Genomic DNA, 17492 nt, shown 5'->3' with positions numbered 1-17492 from the left:
ATTTATCATTAGCCATCCTGGAGATGAAGCCCAGAGCCCCCTGAATATGCTAGGCAGGAGCTTTACAACTGGCTGTATCCCCACGTAAAATTTTATACTTTTAAATTTTGAGACAAGAACTCAGAAAAATGCCAAGGCTGACCTCAAACCCACTCTGTAGCTTACATGGCCCCTGAACCTTTGGTCCTCCTGCTTCAGCCTTCTTCAGGGAAAACACACAGGTGATGCAGGCTATGTCCATAGATGTGTAACACTGCAACTGTGTATGTGAACACTGGGCATACATGTTCAAAAAGAGCATCTAGATAGAACTCTAAGTAAAATGTATTACCTTTTAGTTTAAATGAAGTTGCTTCAATGATAATATACATGTATAACAGCACTAAGCATTTCAGTTTTTAAAAATTCCATTATTTGGAACATATTAACACAGAAACTTATATTTTTGTGGTATTTAAGTATGGTGAAAAGCAAATAATTGCTTGGGAACAGTTTTGTTTATCTACATAAATGTTTCTAGCTCACAGAATCCTATTTGTTCTCTAGAACAGTAACCAACAAAACCTGGAGGCTGAGGAGATGGTTCATTGAGCAAAATACCTGGTGTGCAAGCATGAGGATCTCAGTATAGCCCCTAAGACCCATGGCCATCCATGTCTGTAACCCCAGTTCTGGGGTGGAGTCTGCTGGCCAGCCAGTCCAGCCAATCAGTGAGTGCCCAGTTCAGTGACAGAACTTGTCTCTCAGACAGTAAAGTGAAGAAAAGACAATGGAAAACACCTGAGGTCAAGCTCTGGCCTCTTTGTGTGTCCACACAAATCACACATACTGTGTACACATACAGTCTACACACACACACACACACACACACACACACACACACACACACACACCCCTACATATACTGTGCATACATACACTCTACACACACACACATACATCTACACATACTGTATACAAACATACACTTTACACATATACAAAACAACCGAAAATATAAAGGATTATGCCCCTGAAAGCTACTGAGACAGAAGGATGCCAACTCAACTTTAACTTTCAGCAACAGAGAGATTCCCCAACACTTCCCAATAGTCACAGCAACTGGCAGGGGCTAAAGAAACCACAAGAGAAAATCTCTCTGCTAGAGACACAGCTCAGTGGTTGAGCGCCTGCTGATTCGTGTCAGGGACCCTTGGTTTTTGATTTCCCAGTACCTCAAAAACACAAAACAACTCCACCCTGTCAAAAAGAAGAAATGAAACGAAACTGAAAAGAGGGGAGCACGGTGAACACTCGCAGCATGTGTTCTTTTCCCAGGCAGAGCTTGACACCCAGGCTCCAGACTCTGGCAATTTGGATAAAACTGAATTTTATTTTAACACTATCACTGCTAGAAAAATCTGAAAATGATTTCTATTTCAGATTTCTATTTCAAACGAATTGCCATTTACTTGTGATGCTGAAGCTACAATCCAAAGAGTTCTTGTGAGCCCTTCCATGCATTACAAAGGCAGAAAGGGTGGGGGATGGGGGTGAGCGAGATGGGTCAAGATCAAGGAAGACCAGAACTCAGATCCCAACATCCTAGTAACAAGACTGGTGTCTCCTAAATGTCTCTAATTCCTTCTCTAAGGAAGCTGATTTTTAGTCCTGCCTTTTGTGCATGCCCAGACACATTATATACATCACACACACACACACACACACACACACACACACACACACACACACACACACACACACACGTGTATATATGGCACAGGGGAAGCAGGCATCATGGTACACGAACACACCTATAATCCCTGGTACTTGGTAGGTGGAAGCAGGAAGACAAGACCAGCCTGGGGGCACATGTCCAGACACTGTCACAAAACAAAACAACCAACTAAACAAAAGCAAACAACCCAAACAGTCTATTTTTAAAGGCCTAAATTAAAGATTAACATAGACGTCTACTGGAGAGAAAAACTGTCAGGCTCCGCAAAGATCTACAGAGGCAGATGGCAGTGCAGAACCCCTGGGAGGAACAGGAAGCCACTCACAGAGGGCCCATACTGCTCTTCCCCCACAGCAGTGCTGTTACAGAGGCCTCCAGCCCTCCTACAGCAACCCCAGATAGCGACTGTGGGACTGTAACACAGGTAAAATCTACTAATATTTCTCACCCAGACTTAGCAATTTATAAAATCCAGAGGTTAGGAGGGTAAAGCTTACCTAGGAGGGTGGCCTGACACACCGTTCTCCGGGTAGAGCAACAAGAAAACACGAACTTTGTCCAGAGTACTTTGCCCCTGGCCTTGCATGGAGTTCACAAAGACGGCCTTGTGCACACATAATCACGACTCTGAGAACCTGACAATATAAATCTAAGACTAACTGCCCCTGGCAACAAATGTGCCAAAAGTCTCTGCCAGGGCTAGTTGCAAAAGGTGTGTGTGTGTGTGTGTGTAGAATGCAGAGTGATGTCCTCTACTGCTTTCCACTTTTTTTTTTTTTTTTTTTTTTTTGAGATACAGACTCTTCATTGAGCCCAGAGTTCCATTTCCCTAGAATGATTGCCAGTGAGCTCAGGCATCCATCTTCCTGTCCTGGCTCTGCAAGCAGTGGGGTTAGATGCCTACCATTGCACCATTGTACCACTGTGCCCAGACTGAACATGAGCTCTGGAAGCATGAACTCAGGACCTCAGGCTCACAACCCAAGCCCCTCATCCACTGAGTCATCTTCCAGCTCCCAGTATTTATGTTCTGAACACACTGGAAAGCAGTAAATCCCATAGAGAGCCCTCTTTCTATAATCCCAGCATTTGAGATGAAGAGGTAGGGGCAAGTGGACTTCTATTAAAGAGAGCAAAGACTTCCACCTGCTACACAGCAACTTTGAGGCTGGCCTGAGCAACACCTCAAAAATGGGGTCACTGTGTCCTTGCAGGATAGCAGCGATATGCTCAAGGGCGCAGCGGCCAGCAAGCACAATACTGTGACTTTTAACAGAAATGTGAAAAATAAACCACGCAAATTCAAGGATGGAGAGATAACTCAGTGGTTAAGAACACTGTGTACTCTTCCAGAGGACCCAGGTTTATTCCCAGTACTCACGTGGTGGCTCACAACTATCTGTAATTCTAGGTCTAAGAGATTCGATGTGCTCTTCTGACACCTCATGGTGAGACAGACATTCATGTGGGAAAAATACCCACACACATGAAATAAGAATTAAAAGAATATATATTGGCAAAGGAATCCTAAGTGAAGCCTCTGCTTTGGGCTACAGTCCATGTTCATGGACACATGAAACTCCTCTTACAGGAAGTACTGGGGTACAGTGAGATGAATGGATGAATGAGTGCCCAAGTTTTCATAAGCATTGTCGGGTAAAAAGTCATTTTCCTGGGTAAAGAGAGGCTTGGAGTTAAGAGCAGGTGTTGCTCTTGCAGAGGAACTGAGTTCTGTTCCCAGGCCCCCATTACAAGGTGGCTCGAGGCTGTCTGTCTCCAGTTATAGATGTGACACCCTCTTTTGAGTTCCACAGGTGACTGCACTCGAATACACATACCGTGTGTGTGTGTGTGTGTGTGTGTGTGTGTGTGTGTGTGTGTGTGTGTTTTATTAAAAAGATCTTTTAAAAAACTGACTTCTGGGGGCTGGAGAGATGGCTCAGAGGTTAAGAGGACTGGTGGTTCTTCCTGGGGACTTGGGTTCAATTCCCGGCACCCACATGGTAGCTCACAACTGTCAGTAACTCCAGTTCCAGGGGACCTGATAACTTCACACCAATACACATAAAATAAAGTTAAATTATTTTTTAAGAAATAATTTCTGGATTAGAAGACTACACCCTTTGTTGACTACATTGAAGGTATAAAGAAATAGGGAAAATATAGAAATCACTTGCAATTTCACTACCTAGAGACAATCAATTTCTAAATTCTCTTTTGCATGTTTATGTGTATTTTTGCATTAAAAATTGTGGTGATGGCACATAGTTGATGCTGGCACATAGGTGTCTATGACACATAGGTGGCTACAGTACATAAGGGACTCTAAAGCACATACATAAGCTCTTTCAAAGTCATACACTTGGAATCACGGGTGTGCTACTACATCCAATTTTCTTGCTACTTTTTGAGAATGCTTAAGTAAAAGAAATTTTTTTAGAACTTTCTTTTTTACAAATACAAGAGTTTAAACCTGTTTTTCAAGTGTTATTGCTCCCTAAAAATTTTGAAATTTTGACCCTCCATGTTCATTCAGCTTGAGACATTTTTTACTTGTGACTTGATTTATCGATACTTACAAGCTTGTATTTTAGGTTCCAAATGTGTAATTTTTCATATTTATCTGGTGATTATAAATTTAAGCATTTTATCAAAAATAGAACATACTTTGCATTATTTTAAGATTTAATATTCACTGATACTTTGTGATAAGTTAAAATAAAAGGACCCCAAAAGATACTCATGTCCCAGTCCCTGGAACTTAATAATGTTATTTTATTTGGAAGCAGTTTCTATAGATGTAATTAAATGAAGGACTCTGTGATTATCTTGGAAAATGCAATCATATATGTCCTTGTAATAGAAGGCACAAAGAGGGAAAAGATGCTATGTGAACATGAAGGCAGAGATTCAAGTGAACCCATAAGCCAAGAGATGCTTCCAGCCACCAGGTATTGGAACAGGCTCTCCTAAGCCTCTTGGAAAAAGCAACTTTAGTCTTAGCTTAAAACAAAGGTTTCTGACATCTGGCATCCATAACTGTGACAGAACAATGTTCTTTTGCTTTAGGGTGCCACCTCTGTGGTGGTTTGTTAGAGTACACACAGGAAATGAATGTAACTTGTGTTAAGGCCTAGAATGGGATCTACTCTCCATTATTTAATGTTCCGTAAAGCTTTCAAAAGCATATGCATTCTGACATTTGGGAGGGAGAATGCTTTACATACAGTGGTTCCTCTTTTCCATGGAGAGTCATTCCCACGCCCTAATGAATACTCAAATCTGCAACCAACACACTCTGAATAACATGGATTCCACTCTAGATACTCTACACTTTTGTATGCATACACAACCACAATAAAGTTTAATTTAAAAACTAAGTGCAGTAAGAGGAGAATTACAATAATACACTAGGAATATGTACTATGCTATAATGGGATAATTATAAAATTATAAAAAAAATGTGAAGGTAGAAATTTTATTCTGAGCATTAGTCTATTAAATATTCTTCTACGACAGTATTTAGTGTTTGTTATGTAGATGGTCCACACATTTACATTGCTTTTCTCTGCGGCTATATTAAATGCCTTTTGAGGTTCTGCTAACACAAGCAGAATATTGTAACATATATATGGTGACATTTTTGTGTGTGTGTGGAGGCTGGAAAGATGGCTAATCAGTTACGAGAACTTACTGCTCTTGCAGAGGACCCGTATCTGGTTCCCAGCAACCACATGGCCTCTTACAGCTGTCTGTAACTCAAATTCCCAGAGATCTGATACTCTCTTTTGTCCTCTGTGGGTTCCTGCACATACTAGTGCAGGATGCCACTCAGGATCACACACATACACATAAATAATTGTTTATGAAATAAAAAATATTCATCTGTATTGTTATTTTCTTAAGGTAGGTGTCTGCTATGGTTACTGGAACTATTTTCTCAAGGCCTTCCTTCAATTTACATTGATAAAGTAATTTCTTGCTCCTGGGCTTGCAAGATGGCTCAATAGGTAAAGACATTTGCTTAGATCTGACACTCCAGGTGAATATCAGAACCCACAAATGGTGGAAGGAGAAAACTGACTCCACAGTTGTGCTCTGATACCCACATGTATGCTGTGGCAAGCATCCCATACCCTCCATCATGAATGTGCACACACAATAATAACAAATAATTCAAATAATAACAAATAAAAAGGCCGTTCCAACACATGCTCCTGGCAGAGCCCATGGCTTCTTCCTATACTTCCATCAGTACTGAATGCGATTATCCACAAGCAATGACAACTTTACATTAAACCCTATTCCAGTAGGGTAGGTAAAGTGAACATGAATTATATAGTTTTTAAACACTAGAAACAAGCAGAGGAAAGGTATGTTAGTAATCTTTCTCATAAGATTAGTGGGGCTGAAGGGATGACTCAGTGGTTATAAGTACCAACTGTTGTTGCAGAAGATCGAGATCTGGTTTCCAGCATCCTCATGATGCTCACAACCACCCATAACTCCAGTTCTGGAGGGCCTGATGCCTTCTTCTGACCACCTTATGTGACTCCTGTAAAATACACATTGGGATCTATACTTTTTTTTTTTTATTAAAACATATGTGATTCCCTGGCTATGCTTGTACATAGGAAACATGAACAGATACAAGTACTTAATGTCAACAGGCAGGTCTTGGCACCAGCATGTCTAAAAGTCCCTAGATGACAAACCCTTCTCTCTCACCTTGAGATAGTCAACCCAGTAGTGTGTTCCCACTGCATACCAAAGCCTTATTCCAAACCTGCACCTGTAGTATCTTTTGGGAATGTCATCAGCGCTAAGTGCTGTCTGGGTTTGAATTCCACATTCCAGTTTCTAAGAAAACAGAACTGCCCTTTGACAAACCAGCAGTTCCACTTGCTTCACAGGAACCTCTGCTATCTTCAGTTCGTTGTAACCTTCACTGTGATTATGAGGTCTTGGAGAGCAAGGCAATGTTTAGCCCCAAGGACTAAACTTTGTCTCGAGGGATGCACAATACTAGTAACAAACTAACAGACAAAAACACATGCTCCCGGTCTGAAACACACACTCCTATGCTCACTTATATTTCCTACAAGCCCCTCTCCTCTTCCTAGTACAGATGCTGCACATCTGGCCAGCAAGACCAAGACACCTGCTGGAGGGATCCCTGGTTCTGCAGCATCAACCTCTACATGTTCTGTTATCACGCACTGTTCTGTACAGCAACCCTAAGTCAAAGGAGACAGCGTCATTCCTCAACATGTCCTAAAACATGTAATTCCTCCCAAGCCAGCCAGGGCTCCATAGTGAGGCTCTGCTCAAAATAAATAAGTAAATAAATAAATGAATAAATAATTCCTTCAAGGATTTTTTTTTTTTTGCTAACTGTATTTGAGAAGCGTGTTCAAACTTAAGAGTTAAGCAAATGTTTTTGCTTGTTTGTTTGTTTAATACAGTTACCTGATCATCTATGCATCTCTTCTCAATGCTGGTTCCCTATCTCTGAGAGGGTTCATGGAGACCTGGACATTTCCTGATAACAAGTTTACTTTCCCACCATTTATCTACTTTTGAGCCAGGGAACTGGAATGCAGTAAGAATTAATCTAGGTTTTATCATCTTGCCTCAGACTCCCAAAGAGCCAACATTTTAGATGTGTGCTACCCTACCCCACCCCTAAACTTCCATGTATGTGCATGTCTCAAAATCAAAACAACATAACAGCAAAAGAAAATCAATTTTACACAAGTGAGTTTGCTCTTCTAGTGTTGACAAAAGAAAACACAAGTCGTACCCTAAATTGTTGAATTCAGCTCTTCAAGGGAGCAGTATATTTTTACATGACAGGATAATAACTAGCCAAGAGTCAACCAGAGCCATGTTTCTGTAGGGTTGGCTGGAAGGTTAAACTGATGACATGATGATAATGCTTCCTTTGTTAGCCAAGCTCTATTAGCACAGAGAGCAAACATTGTCTTACTCTTTCTTGCATTCTTTACTGGTGGAAGGGACTCAGGACCTGAAGATAAAATGCTGGCAGCCACCCTAGGCATTGTGACATTCTCATCTCCAGCCCCAATGGCTACTTAGTCATCAAGTACCTGCCACTTCTCAGGCGGCTGTTCCCTCCTTCCCTCTGTGTTCACTCTTCACTACCTTAGACTGGAATTTTCTCTCTCATCAGTTTAATAGTCATAGTGAGGGTCCCTGGAGGGCAGAGGCCAGAGTGTCATCTTCCCAACCTCACACCCTGTGGTGCCATACACAGCACTGCAGGCTCCTGACCACCTGTTCTTCACAGGCAAGGACAGTTCAGAACGTATTGAGAAGCCCTGCCCACAACATGTGGCGATCATCTAGTTATGTCTTAAGGTCTAGCTCAAGCCTGATGCTGAAGCTTCCTGGCCCTTCCCTCTCCTTTCCAGTAGACTCAATCCTTCGCTCTGACCAGGAGATTAGTGATTAGTTTTTAGTTTTTAGCAGAGGACACCCAAGAGCAAGGGATCATTTCGAATGCCAACAAGCACAGAGACAGGAGTGAAAGTATGTCTTCTCTAAGCACTGCGGTGGGCAGGAGGGCCTTTCTACATGGTGGCCTCACGGTGAAGCACAGGAGCTGTTTCAGAAAATAAGACTTGGAGCCTATGTCATCTCAAGGGAGAGCAATTTTGCCCATTTTCTTTTGTGAAATGGAAGTGTCTTTATGATTCACATGGTCAGACCCTTTCTGTATAAACCAACCAGGAGGCAGTCTAGGCATTAGGAGTTCCAGTTTGTCAATTACTCATATAATCACTGATCACATAGGTAAATCTAATAGTTGTCAAGGATTTAGAAGTAAAGCAGACATTTCTTGGGTCCAAGTGGCTATTTAGACACAGTCAGTAGAGCAAGGAAACCAACCTCCCATGGAGTACCTCCTGGTTTTCTAGAACATTATAACTCATGTTTCCTTATACTTAAAAAAAATTTCATGTGAAATAATTGTTTCTTTCACCTAATTTAAGAAAAATGCTCCAACATATTGTTAGGATCTTACTAAGTTCCACATCCTTTATAATTAAGGGCCTGGCCTCCTAGATCAAAGGGTGTGCCACTGCCAGTCTGCACCTCTCGAACTCTTTTCCCTTACTACTAATGCTCCTGTCACAGCAACACATTTCTCAATGAAGAACTCAAACTATTACCAATGTTTAAATGAACCAAACAGCAAACTTGCACTCACCACGGAACTCTTACACAGTAGGCAAACATATACTCTAAAGTATCCTTAGGAAACTGAGAAGCTAGATTTTATAATTAGGTTAATATTCCATAGTATGACTTTCAAAATGAATGGGGATTCTCTTTCAAACAAAATATGTCAAAAGCACTAGCTAAAAGACTTCTTGGTAGCTTTTTTCAAACTGTTATTTTTGTCCCTGAAGACTGCTAAAGCTGTGGAGGTTGTGCAAACAGTACTGACATTGTACACAATTTCAGCTGATGGCCTCCAACTCTTGTGTGCATTTTGAAACATAGCTGAAGGAAGCTTTTCAACTGACAGAATCAATGTAACAGATGCCAAGCAACTTTAAAACTACTAAAACATTGTTAGGAAGAAACACACAAAAGGATTGCATTTGTTTTGTGATCTTAACTCTAAAATGTTCTTCAGGCTAAATCATGACTGGGAAGAAGAAATCCTAATCAGACTCGGTTGAGTCAATCTGAGTCATGACATGACTGCAAAACTGGGTTCAAGGGCATGGAATCACTTTTCCTAACTCAAATCTGCTACGGGCAATTCACCTGTCTTGCAGATATGCCTAAGTACCAGGCAGATGTTCATAAAAAATTTCTTGTTGCATGCTAACGTTTTTTAATCTTTGTTTTCTGAAGGAGAAAAAGCATAGCTGAGAAGCCATTATATTTGCAGCTCGACATCAGGAGAATTAAGGAATATAAGCTAAAAACACCTTACAACTTGTTCTTAGAAAAAGTCAAGAGACCACAAAGAGTAGTTGCAACTGTAAACACAAGTATGCATGCCTATATATAGTATACATGTACAAACACAATGGCTCGTAGATTGCATGCACAGGAATGACTATACTAATAACACTTAGCTCTCAAGATACGCTTTTTGTTAAGAGTCCTTAAGCACTGAATTTAAACTTGTTTTCCCACCTAATACTATTTAAAAAGAGTAACTTTTTCAGATATCTTCTGGGTGCCATCGGCTGCTTCACAATATCCAGTTGACCGGACACTACTCTAGCTTTTCCACCAGATTTGTTACATCTTGTAACTACAATTTTGTTTTCTTAACTTACTGTTAGGAATCACTAATTTCAATAATATTTTAAAGTAAGACCAACACAATTGATAGCTCTTTCCCCATCTGTTAGCCACTGGTGTTTAAATGACCTCAACTGTTCCCTTTGAAGGGCTTTCAGACAAAGAACTATAACAGAACACAAGCTCCTATCGAAAGGAGACCTCAGGGGGTAGGGGAAAAAATCCTTTCACCAGAGGGGCGGGGGTGCAGAGAAGCAAAGCCCTAGACAATAATAAAAGCCAAGGGGGGGGCTTCTCATCTCCTCTGACCCCTCCCAGCCCCTGTGACAATGAGGATGCTGCTGAGGCCAGGGGCTAACAGCTGGGGGCTGACCATACCTTCATGGGTAGGCTCTGGGTCAGGTGTCAGGGAGATGTCATCCAGCTCTCGAAGGCAGAGCCATTCTCCATCCATAGACACTCGGAATTTGCAAAGGTAGATGGTCTCCATGGCAGCCTGTGTGATCTTGTCAGTGGTGGGGGTTGGCATATCAGTCGGAGGCGTCAGGGCAGACATGATGACTCAGCTGGGACCACAACACACACACACACACACACACACACACACACACACACACACACACACAAATAAATAAGACCTCTGTACCCTCAAAAAATCCCAAATCCCAAGCTCTTAAACAAAGCTTTTAGAAAATGGGATAGGAGAGGTTTAAAAAAAAAAAAAGGAAAGAGAAGAAAAATACCTTGTGGAAAAAACTGCTCAAAATAAACAATCAACTCTACACTATTTTCTTACTGGCAATTCCTATCAGCAAAATTAGATGGTGTCTGTCTTCTCCCAGCGTCCTCTCCTTTTATCTTTCTTTCCCTTTATCCAAGTCAGGCTATCTATAGGCTTAAATCCTACACACCCAATGCTGTCTTATAAGGCTGTCTTTCAAAAAATGGTATTAGCATGAATAAGTGAAAAAAAAAAATCCTCCTTCTCTGTGCAGAAAAAAAATACAAAAGAAAAAATACCAAAAAAAAATCAACCTATATTTTCAATTTATTTTAAAAAATTTTGAGCAGCAGAAATCACTACAGGACCTGCACAGACGATCCGGGATGCGGAGTTCTAACAGGATTGGCTGTGCGCAGTAAGCAGGGTGTTGACCAAAATGGCTGACTAATGAACTGAACTGAAAATTCAGGCTCATGTGACCAGCTGCTCTGAGCACCGGGCGGGCTAGCAATTCCCAGGATGCTGTATAGATGCTGCTGATGCAGGAAGAGCAATTAGGCTGCTTCTCTCATCCTGCACAGCCCACTTCCAGACTGTGCTAGTCAAACTACGATCAGACCTAACACAATGCACAGATCATCATCAATTCTCTACACTCTTGGATAGAAGGGCAGGAAAAAAAAGGCAGTATTAGGTAATGCCCTGTGATAAAAAGCAATTAGAATAATTTGCTATGCACAATTCACTTCTACCCTTGTAGTTCAGTTACTGAAATTCTTTACTACACTAAAAGGTGACTTTTTTCTCCCCTTCAAGACAGGGTTTCTCTGAGTAGCCCTTGCTGTGCTGGAACTCAGTAGACCAGGCTGGCCTTGAACTCACAGGGATCTGCCTGTCTCAGCCTCCTGAGTGCTGGGGTTAAAGGCGTGTACCACCCAGCAAAAGATGACATTTTTAAGAAAAGCTAAAGCAAGCTTTTTAAGAATCTTATTCTCAGGCATTTATAATTTGTTTTTTCTAAAATACAAAGTACTAACTTTTTAAGACAGGAAAAACATTTTTTTGTTGTTTGTTTTTTGAGACACGGTTTCTCTGTGTAGCTTTGGAGCCTGTCCTGGAACTCGCTCTGTAGTTCAGGCTGGCCTCAAACTCACAGAGATCCTACTGCCTCTGCCTCCCTAGTGCTGGGACTAAAGGTGCTGGGACTACCACACCTGGCCAGAAACAAAAATCTTAAAGCTAAAAAGGTAAAATCCTTCGTGATCAATGGCAACCCTTTTTCCTTTTGATATTACTATATTAACCAAGTTTCTGCTTATAAACATGAGTGTATTTCTTTTTTCTTTTTCTTTTCCTTTTGTATTGCTTTGGAGGCTGGCCTGGAACTGGCTCGGTAGACCAGGCTGGCTTCAAACTCACAGAGATCCGCCTGCCTCTGCCTCCCTAGTGCTGGGATTAAAGGCGAGTACCACCAATGCCTGGCCTTGACGTGCATTTCTAAAGAGAAATAAAAACCACGTTATATTAAAAAAAACTTCCTATCCTGGAATGTACTGGGCACATCATTAAGTTCTAAAATCAGCCAACACGTGTGTGCAATGTACAATCCAATTTGTGTTAATATTCATTCCCTGAGCACACAAAGCCAGAAGTAGGTTTCTGAGCTACCTAAGTGGCAAGAAGAATACTACTACTTTGAAAACATTTTAGTGATCAAAAGAACATCTTCTCCCCTTCTATTTAAGGGTTTCAGTGTAAAGGAGAAATATACCTCTCCGAGAAAGATGGCTCAGTAGTTAAGAGCACTTGCTGCTCTTCAAGAGGATCCGGGTTCAATTCCCAGTGCCTACATGGTAGCTCACAACTGTCTGTAATTCCAAGATCTGACACCCTCACACAGGCATACATGCAGACAAAACACCAACATACATAAAATAAATTATAAATGTACATAAATAAATTATTTAAAAGAAAAGAAAGGAACTCTAGCCCAGACAGCCAGGGCTATGTAGAGACAAAGCAATCTAATCCAGCCAGGTGCGGTGAGTGGCACATGCCTGTAATTCTAGTACTCATATAATAAATTTAAGGGCATCCTCAGATGTGTAACAAGTTTGACACCGCCAGCCCAGCCTAGGTTGCATGAGACTCTACCTCAAAAGAGCGATGGGTAAGGGGGAGGGTGGAGGAGAGAAAAGGCTTAGGTCAATGATATAGTTGAAAACACAGAACAAGTACATAAATTCAGATGCTCTGTTTGTCTAGGGTCCAATACAGATTCTCCCACTATCTGCAGGGAATACATTCCATGTTTTCCAGTAGATGTCTGAAACCAATGATAGTTATTTTCTTATACTGTACATATATATGATAGCTTAATTTATAAATTAGGTAAGTAAGAGATCAGTAACTGCTGGACACACACGCCTTTGATCCTAGCACTCAGGAGGCAGAATTATAGAGCGAATTCAAGGACGGGGGTGGGGGGTGGGGAGTGGGGTGGAGGGCTATACAGAGAAACCCAGTATTGAAAACCAAAACAAAAAACCAAAGAGATCAATAACTATTATAAAATAGAATCATTAAATATAATAAAGGTTAAATAAATTGTTGTCTGTTGAAAAATGACTCCCCCCCCCTTTTTTTTCTTTGAGACAGGGACTTGTGTAGCACAACCTGGCCTTGAACTCGCTATACAACTGAGGATGACCTTAGTTGATCCTCTTGCCCATACCTCCCAAGTGTTAAAATTATAGGTTTTGCTGCTACACCTGGTTTATATTGTTCTAGAGATAAGTCCAGACCTCTGTGCAATGCCAGGAAAGCATTCTAGGAACTGAACTACATTCCCAGCCCCTCAAAACATCTTTCTGTGCTGTGGAGATGAGTCAGTCAGGAAAGGGCTTGTCTTTTGAGGACAAGGACCTGAACTCAACCTCCCCTCCCTTGGGGTTGGGGGGGACACGTAAAGCAGCTGGGCCTGGTGGTGCAGCTCCAGGGAGACAGAGACAGTGCATTCTTGGGGCTTGCTGGGCAGTCTGTCTAGCATAATTGGTGAACTCCAGGCTAGTGAGAGACTGTTTCAAAAACCTAGGTGGAATGCTCCTGTGGAATATCTTCCTGTGGCCTCCACACACTCAAGTGTGTGTGCATACACACATACACACCTTATTTCCCTGAACTCAGATGTCTTCTTGCAATGACAGGAGATGGTAACAGTGCTTGCTGAGGTGGATTATGGAGGCATTATGACATAGTATTAGATGACAGCATAATGAGAACTTAACACAGGGTAGCTGACTTGATAACGGGAGGGTAGCACCTGCAACGTTGATACACTAGACAAAGAAATTCATGTCTTGAGTTCAGGGGCAGAAAGATGTAAGATCTCATAACACTATTTAGAATGGTGTGCAATTTAAAAGTAATGAATTGCTTAGTTCTGGAATTTTCACCTTAGTGTTTTCAGACTACAGTTGAGCTGCAGAAAGTGAACCCCAAAAGAGAAATCGTGGCTAAGGGACAAACACTGAACCAGTTCGGACTGATCATAAACTATGACACTCTTATCTTTTCACCAACCGGGCAATCTTTACTAATCACCAAAGGGATCAGATCTGAAGACAACACACCTGTGAAGCAGGAATGCTTAGGCTATTGACCAAGAAGCTTGGCTAAGATCCCTGGCCCCTCCTAATCCCATTCCATTCTGCTAGAGGACACAGAGAGGGAGCCCAATGCAACTACGACTTCTGGCTAGCAGAGAAAAACCCAGTGCCTGTGAGTTTGCCTTATTTGTCCATCTGTGACAGGATTGGAGTGATTTAAAAAACAAGAACTGGGTAAGAGCACCCTTACCTTTAGCGTGAGTTATACCTGTCCATCAGATAAAGGCTACTGAGTGAGTCATCACAAATTCTCATTGTTCATAAGCAATGAAATTATAAGACAGCACAACTGTTTTGTGAACAGAAGTTCACAAAAATACTTCAAAATATTTATGTGCTATTTTATATATGGTCTTTACTAATGTATAAATACATTAGCTTCACATATAAAGAACACGCTAAGCCGTTGGTAAGACATACAATCTTGACTTTTGAATGGTTTAGCAATGGTAGAGTAATTGCCCTAGCATGCACAAGATACTAAGTGCAGTCCCCAGCATCACAAAAAATAAAAATTACCCTTTCTCATGTATACACTAATTATAAGCTACATTGAACTACTTTTCTCATTTGAACCTATTTTTCAATAACTGCATATATTTGTAAGGGGGCTGTGAGGAGGGCGAAGGGGGTGGATCCCACAACACTATGGACTCTGTGCTACCTGTTCATATGGCTTGGGTTTTCCACACTGAATGACTCAAGGCAAACAAGACACACATCTCAGATGGAAGTTACATTTCTCATAGACTGGGGCTCACACTCAGATGTGGCTGTGACAAGACAAAGACAGACTTGTTAGGTCCAAGGCCCTTGTTGTGCAGTATGTGGAAAAATTACTCAATGTAATGACTTCCTTCATTGAATTTCTGTTTTCTGTTAGGTGCTTACCAAATGCCACATGGAGCCGTCCTAAGCAGGCTGCAAAGCAGACACTGGTATCTCCTCAGACACACAAGGAATTGGCCCAGGATCACACCATGGCCAGGTGACCGAGCTGCTATCTGCTACTCCAGGCAGCTCTGTTTAGGTGACTTCCCCAGCCCCCCAACACTTCTGCAACTTCAGGCAGGGCCCTTTGTAAGACCCTAAACAGAAGTTTCCAGTCCCTTATCTGAAGAGGACTTTGAAAAAAAATCAGCGTTTTCAGTTTATACCCTAAAGTCTCACAAAGCATTTCTTCTACATGGCCGGCCACCACTTTCCCCAGACTTACACACTTAGCTCAGAAACACTTCATAAAGGGATGTTTTTGAGAAAGAGAAGCCTGAGCACATTTTTCCCGTTATGTGGTGGCAAGGGCTAACCCAAATCCCTGAGCCCCCACTCCCCAGGCACCATGATGGATGCATCACTTGGTTTCCTCGGCTATCACTCTGGGGAGAGTTGGAAGCCACCTCACTGTGTACTCTTTACTCAGGTAGACCTCCAGTTAAGAACATATGATACTGTCAGGAGTGGTAGCACATGCCTTTAATCTCAACCCTTGGGAGTCAGAGGCAAGTAGATCTATGTGAGTTCAAAGCCAGCCTGGTCTACAAAGTGAGTTCCAGGACAGCAAGGTCTACACAGAAAAATAATAAGACAGGTTAAAAAAAAAAGATGATGAACATATAACATATGATACATCCAGATCCAGGAAAAAGGTAAACGAAGGGAAAATCATCTTCTAAAATGAAAATCATCTTCTAAAATGCAGACTTTCGTTTTTTCTTTTTTTAATATTTATTTATTATATATACAGTGTTGTGGCCTATATGCCTACACCCCAGAAAAGGGCACCAAACTTCATTACAGATGGTTGTGAGCTACCATGTGGTTGCTGGGAATTAAACTCAGAACCTGGAGCTGCCAGTGCTCTTAACCTCTGAGCCATCTTTCCAGTCACCGTCCTCCTCTCCCCCAAGACTTTTAAGGAACCACATCACTGTACAATTTTAATTCTGCAATGATTTAACTAGGATTTATGAAACCATTGCTCAAGTGAAGAAATGGACCAGCAACTCACAAGGATTTATGCACTCTTTCTTCTGAATTGCCTTGGCTTTTGGAAAATAATTGCAACAGTAGCAGTTCCCAACCTTTGCTTTTCAAATGGTTATCTTTGCTCTATGTGTGTAAGTGTTTTTGCTTGCATTTACTTATGTTATGCACACCACATTGGTTTCTGGTTTTTGAGGAGGCCAGACAAGAGCAGCAAATGCCAGGAACTGGAGTTACAGATGGTTGTAAGCTGTCATGTAGATGCTGGGGACCAAACCCAGGTTCCTGTGCAAGAGCAACAGTGCTGTTATCAGCTGAGCTGTATCTCCAGTCCTTGTTTTCCATCTAAGGCACCCTATTCTGAATTTTGTGTAATATTATCTTAGTGCCAGCTGTGGTGGTACATACATATAGTCCCAAGCAGAAAGATCAAAATTCACATAGTGAATTAGAGGCCAGTCTGAATTATATGAGACCTTATTTATTTTTAAAGAAAGACATTACTTTAAAAACAGGATCACAGATATATGACTAAACAATGTATTTAGTTTGGTTCTAATAGTTTCTTGATAATATAGTTTCTAAGCCTTTCACTCAATATTGCATTTTTTGTGTGTGTGTGTGTGTGTGTGTGTGTGTGTGTCTGTGTGTGTCTGTGTGTGTGTGCGCGTGCGTGTGCACGAGCGCGCGTGTGCGTGTACGCTCTTGGTGTGTATGGTATGCCCACTCATTTGGACAGGGTCTCTCACTGGCCTGGAGAATAACAGTTAAGCTAGGCTGTGTCCCAGGATTCCCTGTCTCAGTCTCCCTGCAGGCCCAGCTATTTTACATAGGTCCTGAGGATTGATAGGTACTTGTAATGTATTTTATTGATTCATCTCCACAGTCAACATGACTGTGTGTGTGTATATAGAGGCCCAAGGTCAACCTCAGGTGTTGTTCCAAAGGTGCCATTCATCTTGTTTGAAACAGGGTCTCTCATTTGTTCCGAAGCTCACCAAACAGGCTAGGCTGGCTAGGCAGACACCCTAGGGATCCATCTATCTCTTTCTACAGTGTTTACTGCATGTGTTACCACACCCAGCCATTTTACATGTATTATGGGGATCAA

At 41.6% G+C, this 17492-nt stretch overlaps 1 protein-coding gene across 5 annotated transcripts in view; it reads right to left on the bottom strand.

Annotated features, from left to right (window-relative positions):
* The window catches only part of Rufy3 (RUN and FYVE domain containing 3), an 82283-nt gene that overhangs the window by 52324 nt on the left and 12467 nt on the right, over positions 1 to 17492 (bottom strand). Inside the window, exon 1 of one of the 5 annotated variants that reach the window (XM_027389251.2) lies at positions 10385 to 11409. The exons of 3 other annotated variants lie outside the window; for them this stretch is intronic. In XM_027389251.2, coding sequence (XP_027245052.1) covers positions 10385 to 10562 — 178 coding nt within the window. In that variant the 5' untranslated portion in view covers positions 10563 to 11409. Of the gene's footprint in view, positions 1 to 10384; positions 11410 to 17492 lie in introns of those variants that run through there. One more of the 5 variants, XM_027389246.2, reaches the window with a different exon arrangement.

The sequence above is a fragment of the Cricetulus griseus genome, assembly GCF_003668045.3.
Source record: "Cricetulus griseus strain 17A/GY chromosome 1 unlocalized genomic scaffold, alternate assembly CriGri-PICRH-1.0 chr1_1, whole genome shotgun sequence".
In the NCBI taxonomy this organism is placed as follows: domain Eukaryota; kingdom Metazoa; phylum Chordata; class Mammalia; order Rodentia; family Cricetidae; genus Cricetulus; species Cricetulus griseus.
Note: the sequence above shows the minus strand (reverse complement) of the source record. Positions and strands in the feature narration are given on the sequence as shown.